The 24,256-nt window shown below is 37.1% G+C and overlaps 1 protein-coding gene across 7 annotated transcripts in view; it reads right to left on the reverse strand.

Annotated features, from left to right (window-relative positions):
- Positions 1 to 351: 351 nt before the first annotated feature.
- Positions 352 to 24,256, reverse strand: part of ppm1aa (protein phosphatase, Mg2+/Mn2+ dependent, 1Aa) — a 56,242-nt gene continuing 32,337 nt past the window's right edge. The window contains exons 6-8 of one of the 7 annotated variants that reach the window (XR_012098199.1): positions 15,005 to 15,107; positions 12,323 to 12,365; positions 8,773 to 9,561 (exon numbers count right to left, since the gene is read on the reverse strand). Coding sequence is in view for 5 of the 7 variants with exons in the window: in XM_073039548.1 (XP_072895649.1) it covers positions 16,630 to 16,745 (116 nt within the window). In the remaining 2 variants the exon portion in view is untranslated. Of the gene's footprint in view, positions 1,421 to 8,772; positions 9,562 to 12,322; positions 12,366 to 15,004; positions 15,108 to 16,614; positions 16,746 to 24,256 lie in introns of those variants that run through there. The other 6 variants (XR_012098198.1, XM_073039552.1, XM_073039551.1 and 3 more) reach the window with 6 other exon arrangements.

Here is a 24,256-nt window from a genome sequence, read left to right on the forward strand (position 1 = left end):
CTGATTTAAATGGAGCTATTTAGACTATTAAGTCCTTTTCCAGTTTGCAGAGAAATCCCATTTCCACATTAATTTCTCCCCATCACCTACCCTTCCCACTTCCCCATCAACTTCCTCCAGATTCTCTATGTACCTTAAGTGGAAATTTGATGTGGCCAATTAATTTACCAACTTGCAGAGCTTTGGGATGTAGTATAAAACTGAGGCATCCAATGCAAATCTATGCAGTCACAGAAGGAAGGAACATACATACATAGATACACTGGAAATTAGGGAAGAACCTCATTCACTGGATCTGAGGTTACAACTCTACTGGACATGCCCAAAGTTGCTTTTTTTATTTTTTAAGAAAATAATCTCAGCCTCTATGACCTCCCTCCGTATTGAATTGGCTTACTGTCACATGCACTAGCGTACAGTGAAAAACTATCTTGCATAGCATTCACAGAGATCAATTCATTATAATAGTGCATTGAGGTTATGAGGTAAAACAATACTGAGTGCAGTATAAGGTGTTACAATTATACAGAAAGTGCAGTGCAGGCAAGCACTAAGATGCAATGTCATAGCAAGATCGACTGTGAGGTTAGGTATCCATTCTTATCATATGAGAGAACTGTTCAATACTCTTACAACAGAAGGCTAGAAGCTGTCCTTGAACCTAGTGGTTCGAGCTTTCAGGCTTTTATATCTTCTGCCCAATGAGATGAGAAAAGAGAATATCCAGGTTGGGTGGGGTTTTTGATAATACAGGGAATTTTACCGAGACAGTGAGAGATGCAAATAGAATTTCAAATGGAGGCTAGTTTCTGTGATGTGCTTGCAGTCAGTCAGAAGCAGTTGCCATTCGAAGCCATGATGCATCCAGATTAATTCTTTCAACAGTGCATTGATAAAAAGTATGAGTCATAGGGAGCATGCCAAATTTATTGAGCCTCCTGAGGACATACAGATTGGTTTGCTTTTTTGGCTGTGGTATCACCATGGTTGGACCAGGACATGCTATTGGTGATGTTCAGTCCTAGGAACTTGAAGCTCTCAATCTCCTTTGACATCAACATTGTTGATGTGAAGAGAAGCAAGGAGCATGTGCTATGCACTCCTTCCCCCCTCCCCCACTGAAGTCAATGAGAAAATCCTTTGTTTTGCTGACACTGATGGATAGGTAGTTTTCATGACACCATGACATCTTATTTCCCATCTGATGCAGTGATGTATCAAATTCTAGTTCCATTATTCAGCACATTTTCTTTCATGTTAATTAAAAGTTCCCATTGGTGGACTGGCCCACCTGGCTTGTCAGGCACCTCTTGCAGCATCTGTGGTAGAATCTCCTGATGCACCAGTGGTCCTCATCAGTTACCTCAGAAGCTTTTGAACCAGAATTGAAACAAGTCATCTTCAATCCCAAAAGGACTGCCTGTGAAAAAGATGCTTTTGTAATTTCTTTTTTCAATACTTTCTGCTAACTTGTGTTCCATCCCCCTTTCTCTTTGTTATGAATTATTTGGTCAGCCTTTTTCTAAAGCTTTTAATCATTTGGCAAGACTAATCTTAACTTTCAACCTAATACCATTCCCATCTCTATAGTCATGAAAATATAATTTTCCCCATGGAGTTTTATTTCTTGTAGGTGCAGAATGAGTAAATATACATTTTAAAAATGTTATTATTTATCTAATTCCCAATCTACCTAATCAGCCCAACCATCATTCTCAGGCAACTTTCCTTAAAATTCTTGCTGTTGAACTAAGATCTGTCAAGCTCAAACCCAAAATCAAGTTTATTGCCAATGCACAAGTACATGCATGCACAGGTGCAATGATAAATTTGCTTGCAGCATCACTGGAACATATATGTAGCATTCACAAGAAAAGCATGAATCTTAAATTGTGCATTTTTTTTTTACAAGAAATCACAGCTAGAACAAAAAAATATTCAATTTTAGTGCAAGGTGGTCAAAGTTGCTAAACTGTACCAATGAGGGCTTACCAGTTGGCTCGAAAAACTGAATGGTCAAAGGGAAGTCGTTTGAACCTGGTGGTGAGAGACTTCAGGCTCTTGTAGCTGTACTCCCCCGCTCAAAAGATGGCATGACCTAAATGGCAGGCATTTTTGATGACAGATTTTCTCTTCTTGAAGCAACACCTCTTGTACACATAACTGATGGTGTGGAGAAATGTGCTCATGAAGTATTGGCCACAGCCCTGCGCATCCAAGTTGCCATACCAGAGCATGATGCAACAAGTCAAAATATTTTCAACCGTACATCTGTAGAATGACAAACCTAAGAAAGTAGGGGAGCTAGTGAGTTTTCCTTTATGATTGCATCAATGTGTTGGGCCAAGGATAAATCATCAGATTAACACCCAGGAATTTAAAGATATGTTAAGATAGTGCTGAGAAAAGATGACTTTTCTCAAATTTTCTTTCCTACAGAACCCTTTGTTTTGAGATGACTAATTTCCTTACTAATCTATTGCTCCAAATGCATTCCACTAATTCATCCTTGAATCTACACCAATTTTGTTTGCCCAGCCCATTTGAACATTTATTTCATTTAATTATTTTAATTAAACAATTAGAATTAGAAAGGATAATAAAACAATTATCCTTGTTTTAAATTCCCCTTAATATTATTGATCAGTAAAGCTCCATTAGGGTTTCTGTAAATATTAGAACATGTGGTTCATTCCTCATTATTGTCCTAATGCCATTCTTGATCAGACTCTCCTGCCCTTTCCTGTTCCAAAATGCAAAATACCTAGTAATATTTAATTCCCATCTTTGCCTACAATGCTACATATCTCAATGCTAGTGACAATTCGATCAAACTCATTCATCTCTATTTTTGCCATTAATTTATCCATATTGCAAAATTTTAATTCACTTAAAGTGAAGAGTGAACTTAATTTTATTTCTCCTGATTTTTAAGGTTACATTACAATCTCTTGAGCATTATCATTCTCTGCATTTTTTTAAAAAACATTATTTCAGTTTAATTTTTCGTCATTTTTCAGATTCTGGGCATCACTAGCAAGGACAGCAGTTATTCCTTGTTCCTACTCGAATATAAGTGACTTAACTATTTTGAGAAGTGTTTTAGTCAAATTGAGTTCCATGAGATTTCACCAAAATGGATCTTCACTTCACTTTCAGTATTCTAAAGTGGGGGGGGGGGGGGGGGCGGGGACATATTCTCTGCAATTTCCTGGTTTGCTCTTCCATCTCTCCTTGTCACCCTGAAGCTACAAGAAATTCAACATTTTTTTTTACCTATTCTCACTGTTTATGAAATTAGCCTGCAGGACTGGCAGAACCTGTGGAGAAAAAACTGATGAAATATTATTAATTTCAAACATTAACTTTGCTTCTCTCCATAGATGCTGTTTAATCTGCCATGAGTGCCACCACCTGAAATGCTCATAGACTTTCTTGCTCCACCATTGCTGCCTGATCTGCTGAGTATTAACAGCATTTTCAATTTTTAATTGCTGGATTGTTCAAGTTATTTGTGTTACCAGTTTGGCATTTTAACCAGTGCGCCTTTTAATTACTGTCAATATCTGTGTATCTATTATCCCCAACCTAAAATTACCATTTTCACAGGATGCTTCTTTGCAAACAGATTTTGACATAGTATCTTCTTTAATAAGAAAACTTCCAGATTATATCATATCCACTATGTTGTAATTATCTTGCCATCAGTGACTGTGTCACTACAGATTTCAGTTCAAGATTCTACTAGCACTGATTAAATTTCTGGCAAAAAAAAAGGCATTAACTTCCAGTAGCAGACAGGATACAGTGAATGCCAGCAGTTCAAAAAAAAAAGTTCGCAGTTAATTATTTAAAGGCCAGCACAAATCCATTGCAAGATTTACTGACAGATTACAGAGTCCACTAGTTAAACCAAGTTTTGTTGAGATTTCCCTTCATTTGTACTGGGAAGATCACCTTTTGATCCTGCAGCTGATTAGGAAGCAGTAGTGAGGTTCAATTTCATTGCATTCAATTTAATCTTTTAAGAATAATTAGAAATTATTTGGTGGTGTTAGTTAATTGTTTTACATGTCTGTTATTGTGGAACACAAATTATTTTTTAAACAATAGAGGCCAAGAAAAATGCAATAGTTAAATTAATTGCTTCCTTCGAAGTACCTTTTTAGGTTCTGCATTAGTTATCTCAACCGTAGTACATACTTTCAAATCAGCAAGTTGTAGTTCAAAGAGCTCTTCAAAATCTTAAGCATGCAATCTAAACTGATAATAAGTACTATGGGAACTACAAAGCTGTAGTATTTTAGAACTTAGAAACCCTACAGCACAATACAGGCCCTTCGGCCCACAATGCTGTGCCAAACACGTAGTTACTTTAGAAATTATCTAGGGTTATCCACAGCCCTCTATTTTTCTAAGCTCAATGTACCTATCCAGAAGTCTCTTAAAAGACCCTATCGTATCTACCTCCACCACCGTCGCCGGCAGCCCATTCCACGCACTCAATACATTATACCATCAGACAGATGGATTTAATAGATTTAATGATTTTTTTCCCCAAAATAAGTCCATTTGGCGCCAGATTCAGAAATTATACCTTGATGAAAAATAATACATTTGTGCCTTAAACTGGCTGACAAATTTCTCAAAATTGAGACTTAAAATGAAATTTCTTTAAATTGATGTGAACCACTTTGGGTTATTGAGATCATAAAAAGACAGCACACAAAAAAAACTTGCATTTTCTCCTTTCCCGAATATGCTGGATATCATAAATAAAAACAGAAAACACTGGAAAAACCAGTTTAGGCTACATTTGTGCAGAGAGAAGAGGAGTTATGTTTCAGGTCAATGACTTTTTATCAGAACTAGGAAAAGTTAAAAAACAAAAGAACATTCTAATCTGAAGAGTAGAAGGGCGGAGAGAGCAAAAGAAGTGGTGATGATGCAGACTGAGGTAGCATTGAAGGTTTGCTAACTACAGATAATTTGTCCAGAGAAAGTGTAAATAACACACAGAGAAAAATGAAAAACAACGCTGGGAAAAAAACAGAACAATGCATTGCTACAAATCTGAAATTTTAAAATATTTTAAAATAATTCAGTGGATCAGTCAGTTGCACAGAGAAAACTTGCCTAACATAACAAGTTAATGAAATGTCATCAGAAATGTCCAACCCAAAAGACCAATTATCCCAAAACTGTTGAACACACTGTTGAGACCCAAAAAATATAAAGAGTCTCACTGAAAGTTGAAGAGCTGGATTCATTAGGACAGGATGAGAGGCCAAAGGCAGAAGTCAGAATGGGTCTTGGATGCAAAAGTCACAGGCATTTGCAAATGATCCCTTGCAAATTGAATGGATGTGTTCTACAAAGCAGTCACTGCATCTGCATTTGACTTTTCCAATGTAGTGGTTACCTCATCATTAGCACTGAATGTTGTAAACTGCATTGGAAGTAACACAAATAGCTCACTGCTTCATCTTGAAATAATAGGTGAACCTACAAAAATGGGAAGCATAAAGGATCAAAGGACTTCAGTTGTATAGAAAGGCAGTGTCAGAAATGGGTGCATAATGATGGAGGCAGAAGAGTTATCTTGAAGAAATGGAGTACAGTACCTTCAGAATGCTGAATGGAGAGGGGATGTATCTTGTATTGAAAGTAGCAGATATTATGGAGACACATTCATGTGGAGGGTGCTGGAGTGAATAGCGATAGCAAAAGAAACTTTCCTCTTGCTCTGCGTGGAAGATAGGGCACATAGACATGGTCAGCTAAAAGACCTGTTTCTACGCTGCATGATACAGTGTCAGAGATATTAAATCAAGTATTAAATAGAAATTGGTAGTAAAGGTGACCAAACTCTTATTTCTACATGAAGTCGCATCAAGTCATTCACATACGGGAAAATGAGAGAGGATGCTTCTTGAGTTCAAAGGATGCTCAAGGAACTGCACCCTATTTTCCAACTAATCTTGTTAAATTGCACCCTGCTTAATACGTTGAATTTCCATAATAATGCAATTCACTTCCTATCCTTGTGTTTAAAGCTACCATCAGTGCTGGCTGGATTATTCAAACTGTTGCGCAATAAGAGAGTTATGTTTGAAGAATAGCTGGAGAATAAAGACAATGGAAAGTCACCACACTGAAAGGAAGAAAATCATCTTTTAAAAGCCAGCACTTCGTTTGTGTGAGGTCACCAATCTGTTTGAAATCTGCCTTTCTTCCTTCTTTTCTACAGCTTAATCTGCTTTTATTTCAAATTTCCAACTGTACTGTTCACTATCTCAATTTCAGCCTTTTAAATAGTCTTTCATCATCTCCCTGCAGTTACACTCCACTATTTTCTACAACAACCCTTCATCTTCACTGAGCACTATCACCATTTGCATTAGAAACATAGACAACCCACAAAGTTGTGCCGAACATATCCCTACCTTAGAACTTACTAGGGTTACCCATTGCCCTGTTTTTCTAAGCTCCACGTACCTATCCAAAAGACTCTTAAAAGACCCTATTGTATCCCGCCTCCACCACTGTTACCGGCAGCCCATTCCACGCACTCACCGCTCTCTGCGTAAAAAACTTGCCCCTGACATCTCCTCTGTGCCTACTCCCATGCACCTTAAACCTGTGCCCTCATGTTGCAGCCACTTCAGCCCCGGGAAAAAGCCTCTGACTATTCACACGATCAACGCCTCTCATCAGACCCTCAGCCTCCATCTTACCAGAGTCAACTTCAAACCTTGCTTTTCTCAGAAGTCCAACGGTTTTGCTAGTGTACTGGAAAAAGAGGTGAATTTCACCAGACATATGCACTTACTGACAGTTGGTTCTCAAATGTGGAAAGAGATCTATGTTGTCCAGAGTCTTATCAAGAACATTTATTATCTTGGAGCAGCTGTGCAGCAGATGCAGGTTTGTAGCAGACCTTTGTTTTTAAATATGACATGCAAAATCCTTACCAGTTCAGTGGTGATCACTGACTTGAGGCCTTCAGTACAGATGGAAGGTTGACAGAAATGCCAACAACTAAACAACCTCAGATAGTTATTGTGTTTGCATTGTATTTAAAGTAGTTCACCAATTGCATCCCCATGGTGTAACATCTCTGATAAGTTACATGGAAGGCAAATAAACCAAAATCTATTCCTATTTTTGATTCAACAGTTAGATATAGATTTAGGATCTATGGTGATTGCAACTTTGCATTCCCTTGGACAAATCATCGCCCTTCCATCCTTCAAGAACAATAACTAGGCATATGGAATATTGACCTATGGTCCAGCAATGAATTATGAATAGTATTACACCAGAAGAGAACCATCAATGACTTTCATTGGTTTGTATATACAATTAAAATACAAAATGCTGGTAATACTCAGTATTTTGCAGAGAGAAGCAAAGTTAACAACTTAGGCCAATGACCTAAGGTTAGAACCACTGATAATGACTATAAGGTATAGCAAGCAGAATTAGGTAATTCAGCCCATCACAGCTGCTCTGCATTTCAACTATGGATATTTTTCAACCCCTTTCTCACACTTACTCCCCATAACCTCCTTACTAATCAAGAAACCATCAACTTATGCCTTAAATACACATTAATGATTTATCCTCCACAGCTATATGTGGCATTGGACTACATAGATTCACAAATGTCTGGATGAAGTATTTCCTCATTATTCTGAGGCTGTGGCCTCATATGCCAGGTTCTTCTACTAATGGAACATCCTTTCTATGTCCACTCTATTCAGGCTTTTCAATATCTGCTAGGTTTGAATGAGATCATAGTTCAAAAGTCCAAAGATCCCCTTAGCCATCTGAACACCACTGAGTACAGATGGAGAGACCTCAAACACCTCATATGTTAAGTCTTATATTCCTTGTAGTATTCCTGTGAACCTTCTCTGGACCCTCTCCAGGCCCACCATACCCTTCCTTTAGATACATTATCCAAAATTGCTTATAATATTCTAAATATGGTCTGACTAATGCTTTATAAAGCCTCAGCAGTATATTGCTTTTATATTCTCATGCTCTCTAAATGAATGCGAACATTGAGGTTGCCTTCTTTATTATTGACTCAGCCTTGAAGGAATCCTCAACCAAGACTTCCTAGTCCCTTTGCACCTCTGATTGCTGAATTTTCCTCTCCATTTAGAAAATAATCTCCATTGTTATTCTTCCTACCAAATTGCATAACCCCATACTTCCCTCTGCTGCATTCTATCTGCCATTTCTTTGCCCGCTCCTGAACTGTCCATGTCCTTCTGCAGACTCCCTGTCTCCACAACACTACATTTCTCCACGTATACTGGTATTGTCTACAAACTTGGACATAGCATCACTAGTTTCTTCATCCAGATCATTAATGTATAAAAGCAAACAATTGCAGTCCCAACAGTGAGCCCTGCAGAACTCCACTGATCACCAACAGCCATCCTGAAAATGATCCCCAAATACTCGCTCTCTGATTTCTGCCAAATAAAACATTATGGATCTTAATGCTTCTGCTTCTCTCTCCACAGATACAGCTTCTCAGAATTTTCAGTATTTAATTTCAGATAAACACTATCTTCTAATTTTGTTCTTCTTTGATTCGTGTTGTGGTTCAGATGAAGAATATGTACATTTCCTATGACTCAATATACATCTCTAAGATGTGGAAAGCAGCCTATAAATATTTCATGGGACAAAATGTTCACCAAACCATTCAAGCAATCTTTATATTTTAACATGAGTAAAAACACAATATTGTGATGTAGTTGCCTGTCACTTTAATTACTGACACTTCTTCAGCCATATTTGTATTTCAATCTTTCACAATCCACAAACATAGGCAATTTGTTCAATTGACTCCAACACATAGTACAAGCTTACAGTTAAAAATTAAATTCACACAATATTTTCTTTGTAGTTGGGATCAGTATATTATACAAAATATACAATTAACAAGCACTTTGTAAACACAACATGATATCTAAGAAAGTTAATAGCTCTGAACAACGTATTAAGTATTGATAAACATTCTACACACCAGTATTTCTAAAGGGATAAAAATTAAATTACATCTCACTGAAACTATAATCATTCTGTTTGCAAAAGTAAACAATTACTAACATATTTTCCAATGCTGTTATTGTATGATTCAAAAAATGTGAAGGGAAAGGAATGCATGAGGGAATGAAAATCCAGTTGTATAAACGATATTACCTGATAACCAACAATATAAACATACAAGATATTTCTGGCTGTTTATGGGGGAAAAATTCTGCTAAAATAAGTAAGTTTCAGTTTGAAGTTAATGCTTATCACATAATCCCTTCTTTAGAATTGTGCCAGGACAGTACTCTCCTAGAATGCAGTAAGGCAAACCGGTGTGAATAGTTACATATTTGAAAACACAATATAAACAGGAGAAGAAAGTCTGAAATTAATTACATAAGATGGCTATAATATGTAGAAAAACTGGAAACGTTCAGCAGATCAGGCAGCATCAATGAAACGGAAAAACGGTCATTGTTTTGTGTCAAGGACCCTTCATCAGCACTGGAAAAGACAGAAGAATGTTTTAAATTTCAGAGAATAAGTGGCATATAATTGGGTGCTCACGATGTGGCCTGACTCTTTTGTAGAAGACTTTTAAGGCTAATGAGTCGTTTGTTAATGTACATTGTTGCCCCAATCTTACTCTGATCGTTCACATTCCTCAAATGCATCCAGTGTAAACTCAAGAAACCCATCTTCCAACTAGGCATGCTACAAGCCGCAGGATTTAATACAAACTTTAACAAGATACACACATTTCCCCCTCTACATATGTTGTTACACTATGTATCCATTTCATTTTGTTCCAATTGCTACCCTGACAACTTTGTCTGCTGTCCTCTGTAACATAAACTTGTTTTCTCACAATTCTCAGTTCTGGCACTGACAAGGCTCCCCACAGATAATGCCTGATCTGCTGAGTGCTTTAGGCATTCTCTTTTTTTGGTATTAATTTCCAGTTTTTTTTAATCTTCAAAAACAGTGTTTTCTTATTTTTATATGAATGACAATGCTTCACACCTAAATTTCCTTTTATAGAAACTTTGAAACAAAAGATGAGCATTAATTAGAAATGATTTGCCTTCCTAAATCCACAACCTTCAATGTTGATGTTCTTCCAAATTTTGACAACAACCTCTCCAGTTTGTAGACAGTTGAAACAGTGAAAGTAAGATGAATAAACTCTTTCCTGGCTTGCAGCCATGTAGATCTATCAATTATAACCGATGTTTCGATGGCCAACTCTGCCATCTTCATCAGTGATGATGCCTAGACATGTCTAGTCCAGTGGTATTTATATTCCTGTAGTTTGTCCCTCCAATCAGTTTTCTGCTCTCGCCTTGTTTACAATCAAATTCCAGTTTTTACTTAGAGCAAGAACTTTGTCTTTGTTAAAAATTCTTCTAGTTTTATTTCAATGGCATCCTTTACCAGGTGGTCCCAAAAACCATTAGCACGGCACAGTAGTTTTGTGCCATCGAAGTCAATCCTATGGCCACCGTGAATGCAATGTTCTGTTACGTGTTTTAGCGTTTACAGGATTCCCTGTCAATGCAGAGTAGTATATATTGGCCAGATGGGACACACAGTGGAAACCCACATCAAGGACCACAGGAAGTGTATCCGTTTGGGTTAACCAGAGAAATCGGCGTAGCAAAACATTGTCTATGGAGGCTTCTCAGTCATCTAGGTCATTGTATATCAAAGTAAATCAAGGCAACTGGACTTGCTGTGTTGTCTAAAGGATGTTTTGCCACTCATCCGAGAGGCTTCTTCAGTTCTGATCCACGGTGGGAAGTTTACTGGCTTATAAACTCTTGAGTTCATTAAAGGTATAGCAATCACATGACAGTCGTTAAAAGTCATTGAGGTAATGAGAGGGTCATTAGTCTTTGCATGAATGGAGGTGTGAACCGTTCTGGAGATGCCAGGGTAGAGATGTTAAGACTGCATTGTAACGAACTGCTAGGTGGTGTTGTACCCCACCCCCTGTTCAGTGATGGGTTTTCCAGTTTGACAAAGACGGCTTCTTTAGTGCCTCTTTCAACTTTGATATAGCAGAACATTACATTCGCAATGGCCATAAGATTGACTTTGACAACACAAGACTACTGTGCTATGCTAATAGATTTTGCGACCACCTGGTAAATGAAACCACTGAAATAAGAAGAGAGAAAAATAATTTTAACAAGCATGAAGGTCTCTCTCTAAGAGCTGGCATTCGATTGTAACAAGGTGTGAGAGCAGAAACCTGATTGGATGAAGACTAACCAATCAAGAGGGACAGATTATGGAGGGAGATAATACCACCATACTAAACATGCCCAGCCATCATCTCTGATGAAGATGGTAGAGTTGGCATCAAAAAAGTTATAACCAATACCTCTAACTGGCTGGAAGCCCCAGAAGAGTTTATTCGTCATGTACGCTGGGAAAGCACTAATCCTTTTTCAGTAAAAGTAAGAGTTATAATTCAATGGCAATAATGATTCTAATTAATTTATCAAAATATATTTAAACTAGTTTTAACCGAAACACAGCAGCAATATTGTGAATAAAACAGGCTTGAAAAAGTCAAATGATATTGTGAATATCTCTATTAATTACACTGACCAGAATTTCTGAATTTGTCACATGGTGCAATGGGGCAGCTCACTTGGGAGATACCCATTACAAAATACCTTTATCTAATTTTAATTTGAAATCTGAAGTTGAAAAATGTAAATTCATCAAAATTCATAAAAGCTAGGGCTGGAATTTTTCAGTTTTAAGTACAAAAAGCAAGAAAAATCACCCTAAACCCCACTGTTTTTTTCCCCCACAAATGATAAAACCTCACATCAGCACAGGAACAATCTGGAATTTATATTTGTTTCCACAAAGTTGCACTTGATTTATAAACACATGGATTATCCAGTATGTCCCTGGTCAAAGGTCTTGTGATGGAGAAAAAACAGAAGAGTAAAAGTGGAGACTGCAGTGGGTTGAAACAACAAAATGAATACAATAATGTTAAAGAAAATGAAGTGGTTGAATGATGAAGGATTTCTTTCCAGAAGTTGTATCACCTTGCATAAACTTCATGAATGGCCTCCAGTATTCAACCAAGCAGCAACAGTCGCAGTGAACAAAACGCATCAGGACATTGTAACTAATAGGATTACTTCCAATGCTAATGTCATTTCCTGGCATGTTAGTACAGAAACTTGCTTCAGTTCCCCTGTTTATTTGAACAAATTACAAAGATAAATAACCTCCTTACCTTCTTAAAAGAAGTTAAGGCCAATCTTCATATGCACATTCCTCTAAAATAGGTCCAAGAAGATTTCAAATCCAATCATTATTAGTCAGAGATGTAAAGTTAATTAATCTTATTCACTTAATTTTTCATTCAATCCATGAATTTTAACCAATTTTGAAATTTAAAAATGGTTAAAAAAAATGCAAAAAGCCTGTCATTACTGAATCAATACTAAAAACAAAAAATTCCAGCCCAGCAATAACTAACTTTCTAGGATATACAATTATTCCCAAGCCATTGAAATTAATAAAATCTGAGCAATTATTCTTCTTGTTTATTTTAAAAGTTTGTAAGATCAGTATCAACCATTCTTGTCTTAAAACTTGTGTTCTACCTAAAGGAGCATTTCATATAAATAGCTTTTAGACGCCTTTTAATTTTTCATACAAAACAATTAAATATTACTTCAGGAGCAATGTTTATTATTCCAAGTCTACAACTACAAATTGCACAAATAAAATAATGAATCCACTGAAATCACAATATTGTGAAAAGGCAATTTGTTACTTGGTGTGGCTGCTCTAACAACATACTACTACATTCAATTTAATTAGAGAGACGGAGTTTAATAGCCTATTCAAATTCATCAGTAAGGGGTAAAAACTGTCAAATACACATTATTGTGAATTACCCTGACATTACTGGCTGTTGAAAATTACATGGATTTGAAAATCATGTAATGCCTGAGAATAAACATACATCTGGACCACACAACTTAAGGAAAAATGAGAGAGGAATTAAAATGTCACTTCTAAAGCAATTTCAATTATTAATTTGACAATATATGCTCTATGAAGTTTCAGTACTTAGGGAGGAAAATTTATGCATTTCTTTGCAACTTATTGGAGAATTATAGCTGCCATGATAAAAAGTTAAAATAAACATCCTCAGGACTGATTACTGAGTCTTTCATAACAAGATTTCACTTCTCTAAAATTACATAAAAATATAACTTCTATTTTTATCACCTTTAGAATTCCAATCTGCTTAAATTCTGTAGAATACAAATTTCAACAACTACAAAAAGAAATCTGCTTTGATAAGATCAAAGGAATCCAATGCACAAGGTACAAAGACTATGAATAAAATTGGAAGCTCATTTGATTGTCGCATTATACTTTAAATTGGCTATATTTTGTGTATATAATCCATTCTTGAATACATTCTTTTCCATTTACTTAAATTAGCAAACTCTTCAAGTTGTTTATTGTCACTGCACAATTTAACAACCAAACAATAAAAATCTACGTGCCCCCAGGACAATGGATTTAAATAACACTTCCCACTTGAAATATTTTTCATCATCCTTTGCTTTATTCTCTATTTTTGGAAAATAGTTAATAAATGGTTTCAAATGAGAAAGCAATCCTGTTACCAAAGTCTGATAATCAAGCATTAAATACAAATAAACTTAGCAGCAGTGTTGAAATATCTGTTCTCTGAATTACTTGGAAGATAAAGCAAGCTAGCCTCTGCTAATCCTGAAGTACACTAAAAACCATTATAGTATATCCTGCTATGGGTTCTTAGCCATTATTATAGAAATAGAAGTAATTTAATAGTGTGCAATATTTCTCATTCCTGCTGATCTTATAAAGGCACTTCCACCACTGTATTGGAAAAATAACCAGATTAAAAGATTAATCTGATGAAACTAAAGCCTATTCAGTACTTTGAATTATCCTAAGAAAATATTTCACTTCCTATCCTTGTGTTTCTAAACTTCCATCCAGTGCTGACTGAATCATTCAAGCCAATAACAGTACCAGAATTATTATTCATTAAAAATAGGTGGAGAATAAAGACATAATGAAAGACCATTCCATGCTGAAAGAAAGAGGACGGGACCCAATGACTATTACTACAACCAGCACACTTCATCAGTTATTACTGCCATACTGACTTGATAACTTGGCTGACGATAAACAAATGATTAAGACTCTAAAGTAACATTAACTATTTAACAATTTACACAGATCGGAAGATGTCAGAGAAGCACTAAAGCATTGAATTTTATAACTAAATGGTAATACAATGTTGCTTAAGTCTTGTACATAATAAATTTTCCACAGATCACTCTGCCACTTAAAAAGAAAATCCTTTGCTAATTGCTACAAAATTTGAAATATACCAATGTGTAATGAACAATAAATCACTTTGCACAAAAGGATAGTGTCAGCTTTTAAAAAGTCCACAGTAATGTAATGATACAAGTGTGATCCATAATATAATCAATAAATGAGATGAGCATTTACTTTACAAGTTCACTGTTTGTCAAATCTATTCAATGTTGTGCATTGGAGAACAGTTTGAAGAGTTAGATGCAAGATTCCTCTTGATTCTTTTGAGTAATTGGATATTCAACCATTACTATGTCAGATAGGGACATCAAGTTTTCTATGCAATACACTTTTAAAAGAGATCATATTCCACTAAATAGATCTCTGTTTTAAAAAAAGACACAATTGCACTTCCATGTTAATGCAATTAAATCAAAAATGCCCAATTTGTAGTAACAAATAATTCAATCATGCATATTTTCAGCCACTAAACAAATTGCATTCTTGCTGAATCATTGCTGGTTACTGAATTTTGGTATTGCATTAGCATCCTTTTTGAACTCTTCTCACAATATTAAACAACCTTATGAAGACCCGTGATTCATGGATACTTGATGGCCTTGCTTGTGGATGTATGCAATCATTCTGGTTGGCTGCTACCACATGTCATCTGGGAATGACGACTCCTTGATAAAGAGAAGAAGTATAACCCTTTAAAGTCTGGACTGCCCAAAAATGCAGAAATTTCTAGACAACCCAGACTGCAAAGAGTTAACCATAATAATTTTGATTGAATTTAATTGCTTTTAGTTAATGAGCAAACAATACTTTCATAGCAGTTGCATATATACAGATCTGTATATCTCTGTATATATGTACAGTGGCATGCAAAAGTATGGGCACCTCTGGTCAAAATTTCTGTTACTGTGAATAGTTAAGTGAGTAGAAGATGAACTGATCTCCAAAAGTCATAAAGTTAAGGATGAAACGTTCTTTTCAACATTTTAAGCAAAATTAGTACATTATTTTTGTTTTGTACAATTTTAGAGTGAAAAAAAGGAAAGGAGCACCATGCAAAAGTTGAACACCCCAAGAGATTTGAGCTCTTAGATAACTTTTACTAAAGTCTCAGACCTTAGTTAGCTTGTTAGGGCTATGGGTTGTTTACAGTTATCATTAGGAAAGGCCAGATGATGCAAATTTCAAAGCTTTATAAATACCCTGACTCCTCAGACCTTGTCCCAACAATCAGCAGCCATGGGCTCCTCTAAGCAGCTGCCTAGCACTCTGAAAATTAAAATAAATGATGTCCACAAAGCAGGTGAAGGCTATAAGAAGATAGCAAAGCGTTTTCAGGTGGCCGTTTCCTCAGTTCGTAATGTAATTAAGAAATGGCAGTTAGCAGGAACGGTGGAGGTTGAGGTCTGGAAGACCAAGAAAACTTTCCGAGAGAACTGCTCACTGGATTGCTAGAAAGGCAAATCACAGCCCCCATTTGACTGCAAAAGACCTTCAGGAACATTTAGCAGACTCTGGAGTGGTGGTGCACTGTTCTGTGCAGCAACACCTGCACAAATATGACCTTCATGGAAGAATCTTCAGAAGAAAACCTTTCCTGCATCCTCACCACAAAATTCAGCATCAGAAGTTTGCAAAGGAACATCTAAACAAGCCTGATGCATTTTGGAAACAAGTCCTGTGGACTGATGAAGTTAAAATAGAACTTTTTGGGTATGTTTGGAGAAAAATGGGTGCAGAATTTCATGAAAAGAACACCTCTCCAACTGTTAAGCATAGGGGTGGATCGATCATGCTTTGGGCTTGTATTGCAGCCAGTGGCACAGGGAACATTTTACTGGTAGAGGGAAGAATTAATTGAATGAAATACCAGCAAATTCTGGAAGCAAACATCACATCATCTGTAAAAAGCTGAAGATGAAAAGAGGATGGCTTCTACAACAGGATAATGATCCTAAACACACCTCAAAATCCACAATGGACTTACCTCACGAGGTGCAAGCTGAAGGTTTTGCCATGGCCCTCACAGTCCCCTGACCTAAATATCATTGAAAACCTGTGGACAGACCTCAAAAGAGCAGTGCATGCAAGACGGCCCAAGAATCTCATAGAACTAGAAGCCTTTTGCAAGGAAGAAAAATTTATTTATTTATTTATTCCCCAAATAAAAATTGAAAGACTCTTAGCTGGCTACAGAAAGCATTTACAAGCTGTGATACTTGCCAAAGGGGGTGTTACTAAGTACTGCCCATGCAGGGTGCCCAAACTTTTGCTTTGGGCCCTTTTCCTTTTTTGGTATTTTGGAACTGTAAAAGATGGAAATAAAAAAGTAATCTTGCTTAAAATATTAAAGAGATGTGTCATCTTTAACTTTATGCCTTTTGGAAATGAAGTCATCTTTTACTCGCTTAGCTATTCATAGTAACAGAAATTTTGACCGGGGTGCCCAAACTTTTGTATGCCACTGTATATATACACACATTTGTATATTTAAGAATTTTAATAACCTTAGCCTAGGTCATCACACTGATTTTATTTTTGCTTTTATGATCATTTATTCCAGAGTAGTATGATCAAACTAAGAGCAAGAGAATTGAAGGTTGCTGTTTAAAATTCAACATTTCAAAAACATTAGTTTTTTAGCACAATATGAGTTTAACGGTGATTAATGAAATCTTTAAAATCACACAATTTCAGAGAAGAAAACTGAAAACTATTGCAAAAACATTTCTAGGAGTGGTAGAGTGGAAAAACCATTGAAAACAGTACAATTTTATTGCTAATTCAACTATTATTCAAATCACTAACTCAAGAATTACTTGGTTAACAAGATTTAATTTGTAATTTTTCTGATGATTGAGAAAATGGCAGAGGATCATCAAATTTTCCATCACAACATGATATATTACACTCTAGGATGCAAGGGGTCACTTCAAATGCTTTTTTTAAAATTTTGTGGCATTTTGCAAATTAGACATGATTTGAAATGGAATGCTCAGAGAGCCATCAGAAATTTTTTTTAAAGACAAATTACACCCAACTAATTTGACAGGATTTTTAAAATGAAATAAGAGTAGGTTGATGAAGGAAACATATTTGATAAGGTGCCACATCATAGGTTTGACATTAAGATTAAAGCCATGGAATGCCAGCACATAATGGAAAATAGATTAATGAAGAAAAGTACCAAAATACTTTTTTTTAAACTGGAGGAAAGAGTACACACAAAATGCAGGAAGAACTCAGCAGGTATGTATGTATACCAGTACAGGGAACAATTTGCAAATACACAGATTAAAAGGCATAATAAACTGTGAGAAGGATAGTAATTAGTGGAATTGGGCAAAACTAGATGATTCAGTAAATGTGCAAATTTCGTTGAAAGAGGCACACTGAAAAAGTAGTGCAAAGTCAATTGAGTTTATTATCACATGACCAAGTACATATCTGTATGGGGCAGTAGAAAACTTACACCATCATTACAGGCACATAGCATCATTAGGAAAATAAACTGTAGTTATCAGAATGAAAAGAATATGCAGGATTCTGGGGAGCGGGCAGGCAGATGGGAGTAGACAGATTACTTTTGCACAGAATTAGTTTGGACACCAAGAACCAATGGCTAATGGAACAATTTTAACATTGTGATATTGTTCCATTTAATTGAGTCAGCATGATATGTTTACTGCAGTACTTTAAATATTATAGCAGCATGAGTACTTATTTAATAAATGTTCCAAGTCTTTAACAGCAGGTGGCAATCATTAATATAATGCAATCAAAGGATAATGCTCAAACATGGGAAAGTCTGCAGATGCTGGATATCCAAAGCAACACACATAAAATGCTGGAGGAGTTCAGCATATCAGCCAGCATCTATAGAAAAGAATAGTTGACATTTCAAGGCAAAACCCATCTTCAGGACTGAGTAGGGGGAAGATGAAAGAATAAAAAGGTGGGGGGGAGAGGAAGAGGCTAGCTGGAATGTGATAGGTGAAGCCAGATGGGTGGGGAAGGTCAAGGGCTGGAGAAGAAAGAAACTTTCTCACTGTTTCCACTGTTACCATCAGGTAGAAGATGTAGAAGCCTAAAGGCACACACTTAGCAATTCAGGAATAGCTTCTGCCCCTCTGCCATCCGATTCCTAATTGGACATTGAAGCTTTGGACACTACCTCACTTTTTTAATATATAGTATTTCTGTTTTGCACATTTTTAAAAATCTATTCAATATATGTAATTGATCTACTTGCTTATTTATCATGTTTTATTTCATTTATTTTTTCTCTCTCTGCTAGATTATGTATTGCATTGAACTGCTGCTGCTAAATTAATAAATTTCACATCACATGCCAGTGATAATAAACCTGATTCTGACAGGAGAGGAGAGAGGACAATAGGAGAAAGGGAAGGAGGGGAAAATCCAGGGAGAAGTAATAGGCAGGTGAGAAATGGTGAAAGGTCAGACTGGGGAATGTGGGGGGAGAGGGGGTAGAATTTGATCACTGGAAGATGAAATTGATATTCATGCCATTAGATTGGAGGCTACCCAGACAGAATACAAGGTGTTGCTCCTCCATCCAGAGCGTGGGCTCTCATCTGGGCTCAAGAGGAGACTATGGATTGACACATTGGAACAGGAATGGGAAACGGAATTAAAATGTTTGGCCACTGGGAAATCCCGCTTGTGGCAGATGGTGCAGAGGTGCTCAATAAAGTGGTCCCCCAGCTTGTGACGAGCCTCACCAATGTAGAAAAGGCTGCATCTGGAGCACTGGATATAGATTTGCAGGTGATTTGTTGCCTGACCTGGAAGGACTGTTTGGGGTCGCTGAATGAAGGTGGGTAAGGAGGCAATTGGGAAGGTGTTGCACTTGGGCTGCTTGCACGGATAAGTAGCTGGAGGGAGGTTACTGGGGAGGGATGAATGGACAAGGGAATCGCGGAGGGAACGATCCCTACGGAATGCCATGGGGTAAAGATATGTTTAGTGGTAGGATCATGCTTAAGGCCTGTAGAAACATAGCCCAATCTGATTTGTGGTATCATTCACCACCATGTGGACATTTATATTTTCAAGGATTATTTTTATTTGAAGAGATGGTGCAGGAGATACTTGCTTTTGTACTTCAAAGACAATGGTACGTTCTATGAAATGATTATCAAATACATAATAATGACCTAATTGGAGCTATTTAATGCAACCAATCCTGACATTGTCATCCTATACATATCAATATCAGCTTTTGTTTATCCTTCCTCTTTTATTGTTCAACTTCAAGCCCTTACCTACTTTATACATTTCTCCGTATCAGTCTCTAGTTTTCTGCAGAAATGGAGTATAGGACCACTGGCTCCTATCGCTTAAACTACTAATTTTCTCATTTATTCTGTCTCTTTTGCATTTACTCTAAATAATTTAATGTTCATCAGAGAGCTTTCTAAGTCTAAAATGTCCATCTTCTTCCTTGAGGCTTTCTCTTACCAACCATGCATAAAGCCCTTGCACATACTGTATATTCTTCATACTCTATCAGCTTATACAAATGGCAGATCTTACTTCAATTCAATTTCCATTTAGTCTTTGGCACTTCAGTGAATAATTTTGCTCTCAAGATTCCATATATTATACCTACAGTCCTGTGCAAAAGTCTTAGGCACATATATACAGCTAGGGTGCCCAAGACTTTTGTACAGTGCTGCAGTAAATGTATGTATTGCACTGTACTGCTGCAAAAAAAAATTAATTTCAGGACATGTAAGTGATGGGTCTCTACTGTGGACTGTGAGTGGGAAGGGGGCAGGGAGAGGGGAGGGAGCGGGAAACACCAGAGAGACATTCTGTAATGATCAATAAACTAATTGTTTGGAATTAAATGACCTTGCCTGGTGTCTTAAAGCTGGGTGTGTCTGCACCCATGTCACCCTGCCCCATCTCTGGCACTTCTCCTGTGCCACCGGTCCCACAACCCTCCCACTGCACTCCACCCTCACCATTCCCATCATCCTTTATTCTCACCAGATTTACAAACTGACTCTCTACTTCATGTTGACAAATATAGTACTGTGCAAAAGGTATATAATAAAATTTAGGAAGTTATGTACAGAACATACTCCAGCGTGAAATTTCAGACTAGCTTGATGTCTCCTATTCCTAATTGGGACTCAGCAATTAAATTTTTATTTAGATTCAAAACTAAGTCAGTGATCATATTCACTCAAACAAATTCAAAATAATCATCAGGAACTGTGTCTCTGCTTAGACTCTAGGACCCCCAGTTGGAACATTAACAATAAAACTTTAATTAAAGTTTTTCTAATCCATCCATATTCAAAGCTGAAAAAACTTGATCTAGTCAAGATATTATTTTAATATTGCATTTTATGTCATTCACATGAAGCAGGTCAAGTGACAGTTCTCTTGGTGGGTAAGCCTTGCAGAAACTGTGACCACAATTCTCAGACCACAGCCTAGGACAGGGATAGGAGCAGATGGCATGGGAAGAATTTAATTGGGGGAATTATGATGCTATTTGACAAGAACTTGGGAGCATAATTAGAAAAGGATATACTCAGGGAAATGCAGAATGGAAATGAAGACATTAATCAGACAGCACTTGCATGGGATTCTGGATAGGTTTGTCTCATTGAAGCAGGGAAAGAAAGTAGGGTGAGGCAACCATGGCTGACAAGAGATGTAGAACATTTTGTAAAGAAGTAAAAGGAAGCTTACTTAGGGTTTAGGAAACAAGAATAAGTCAGGGCTCTAAAGAGTTACAAGGTAGCCAGGAATCAGCTTAAGAACGGACTTAGGAGAGCCAGAGAAAGGTGTTAGCAAGTAGGAATAAGGAACACTCCAAGTTGTTCTACATGCATGTGATGAATAGAAGAATGATTAGACCGACCAGGAATAGAAGAGAAAATGTGTCTGGAGTCAGAAACAGTAGGGGAGGTCTTTAATAAATACTTTGCCCCAGTGTTCATCAGTGAGAGGGACCTTGGCATTTGTGAGGACAGTGTGAAACACTGTTCAATATGTTCAAATATGTCGTTGTTAAGAAAGAGGATGTGCTGGAACCTTTGGAAAACATTAGGATAGATAGTCACTGAAGCCAGATGGAATATATCCCAGGATACTATGGGAAGTGCGGTAAGAGATCGCCATGCCTTTGGCAATGATCTGTGTCATCACTGGCCACGTAAGTAGTACCCGACGACTGAAGGATGGCAAATATTATTCCTTTGTTCAAGAATGGGTGTAGGGATAACCCTGGGAATTATAGACCAGTGTGTCTTCCTATAGTGGTAGGCAAATAATTGAAGTTTCTAGAGACGGGATTTAAAATCATTTGGAAAAGGAAGGTCTGATTAGGGATAGTCAGCATGGCTTTGTGAGGGGCAGCACGTGTATCACCTCACAAGCTGATTGAACTCTGAGGATGGGACAATGCACATTAAAGGTAGAGCAGTGGATGTGAGTATATGGATTTTAGTAAGGTAAAATTGGATATGGTTCCCATGGTGGACTGATTCAGAAAGTCAGGAGGCATGGGATCCAGGGATGCTTCTGAGAATTTAGTATTGGGCAGTCTACAGAAGGGAGAGGTTGGCTGTAGACACAGCATATTCTGCCTGGAGGTGGTGACCAATGGGGTTCTTGACAGTGTAGAAGAACAGAGGGATCTTGGGGCCCATGTCCATAGATCCCTCAGTTAACAAGGTGGCCTTCATTACTTAGTTGGCGGATTGAGTTTAAGAGTCGTGAGGTAATGTGGCAGCTCTATCAGACCTGGTAAATCCACAGTGTTCAGTTCTGGTCACCTCATTATAGGAATGATGTAGAAGCTTTAGTTTGTGCAGAGGAGGTTTACCACAACGCTGCCTGGATTAAAAAACTTGTCTTTTGAGGTGAGGTTGAGTGAGCTAGAGCTTCTCTTTTTGGAATGGAGGAGGATGAGAGGTGACTTGACAGAGGTACTAGATGATAAGAGGCACAGATCGAGTGGATAGCAGAGACTTTTCCCTAGGGTGGAAATAGTTACTATCAGGGGTCATAATTTTAAGGTGACTGGACGAAAACTTAGGGAGTGTGTCAGAGTTTTTTTTTTTAAAAACAGACTGGTGAGTGCATGTAACACCCTGCCAGTGGTGGTGGCATTTAGTGACATTTAAGAAACTCTTAGAGACACATGGACATTAGAAAAAAAATGAAAGGCTATGTAGGAGGGAAGGATTAAATCAATCTTAGTGTAGGTTACAGCATAACATTGTGGGCCGAATGCCGGTATTGTGCTGTGGTGTTCTATGTTTTATGTTCTAAATGTGAACGTATTATGGCACCTGGCATTTATTTTCAGCATATTTAACTTGTACTTCAAAAATTATTGAATAGGGATAAGAAACAGCATCATATAGCATGGGAACAGGCCCTATGATCCAATTTTCTCATGCCGACCACCATGCAGACTCATTTCCCTGTATTTGGTCCATTTCACTAACCCTGCCAAGTCTTGCCCTTCACATTAACAGGAACATGTCACAGAGAGACATTCAGCAAATAGAAAGGGAACTGTTAGAAATTAAGGTTCCTTTTGGAACTAACAACACAAGTAGGAGTCCAAAAAGCAGAGTTTTACAAATTTAAGAGAAAGTTAATGATCAAGAGCTTGAAAGTTGTAATATCTGGTTTACTTCCAACAGCAGATGCTAATGAATTCAGAAAGTAGAAGATAAGGTATCTAAATGTGTGGTTGGGCAAGTGCTCCAGAAAGAAGGTATTCAGCATCCAGGAGCACAGAAGTCAGTTCTGGGAAGGACTGCGAAAAGCCACATAGGTGAAACCCATGTTTTCATTGGATGTTAACTCCTACTAGAGAAGGAGATAAATTTGGCATTGCACAGGGATGATGCAATATAAAGGAGGAATAAGGTACATTAAAAGTAAAGAATGATAAACAATAGAACAAATAACAGCATAAAGGCAGTAAAATAGAGGACAAAACAAATTGAGAATGTTAAAAGCATGGAAAATGCTTAAAACACTCAGCAGGACAGGCAGCACTAATTGAAAGAGAAACAATTTTTGAGTTCAGGGATCCTTCATCAACTTATCTGACAAGAAATGAACTGTTTCACTTTCCACTAATGCTGCCGGACCTAGTAAGTGTTTCTAACATTTTTTTTGTTTTTAGTTTAGATTTCTGGGACATGTGTTCTTTTTTTAACCAGGACACAACTACATTACACATGGTCAAATTGTTTCTTGAAGTCAAGGGTAAGCACACCAACCTTGCCTCTGCAACTAATCTCTTGTGGACCAAAGCTGTTAAGAGGTCAGGACCAAAGTGACACTAGATATGGGAAAAGCACAGCAGACTGAAAATGTAACAACCCTATTCAAAAAGATGAAGTAGAACTAACCTAACAATCATTGGCTAGTGTGGAGAAGGATTGCCTATTTGATGAAGTATCACATAATGGGTTTTATTGAGTGTATCACCACTTAAATACTTTGTAGTGTGGTCACTGTTGCAATGGATAAAACATTGTACAATTTACAAATAGTGAACTACCCACAAACAGCTGTGTAACTATGACCAGAAGTTTTGATTTACTTATATTATCTAAGGGATAATACAAAATATATCTGCAAAATCCCCTCCATTTCTTCCTAGTCCCTGAGAAAGCAAACAGCTTTAATGTAATGACCAACTGAAAAAAGGCACCTTCAACAATGAAAGTGCAATTTTTCAGCTGGTCCTTAAATTAAGGAGACTCCAACATCAACTTAGATTTTCGTGTCCAACTTTTTTTTCCTG

Source organism: Hemitrygon akajei, chromosome 3 (genome assembly GCF_048418815.1).
Source record: "Hemitrygon akajei chromosome 3, sHemAka1.3, whole genome shotgun sequence".
NCBI classification, from domain to species: Eukaryota; Metazoa; Chordata; class Chondrichthyes; order Myliobatiformes; family Dasyatidae; genus Hemitrygon; species Hemitrygon akajei.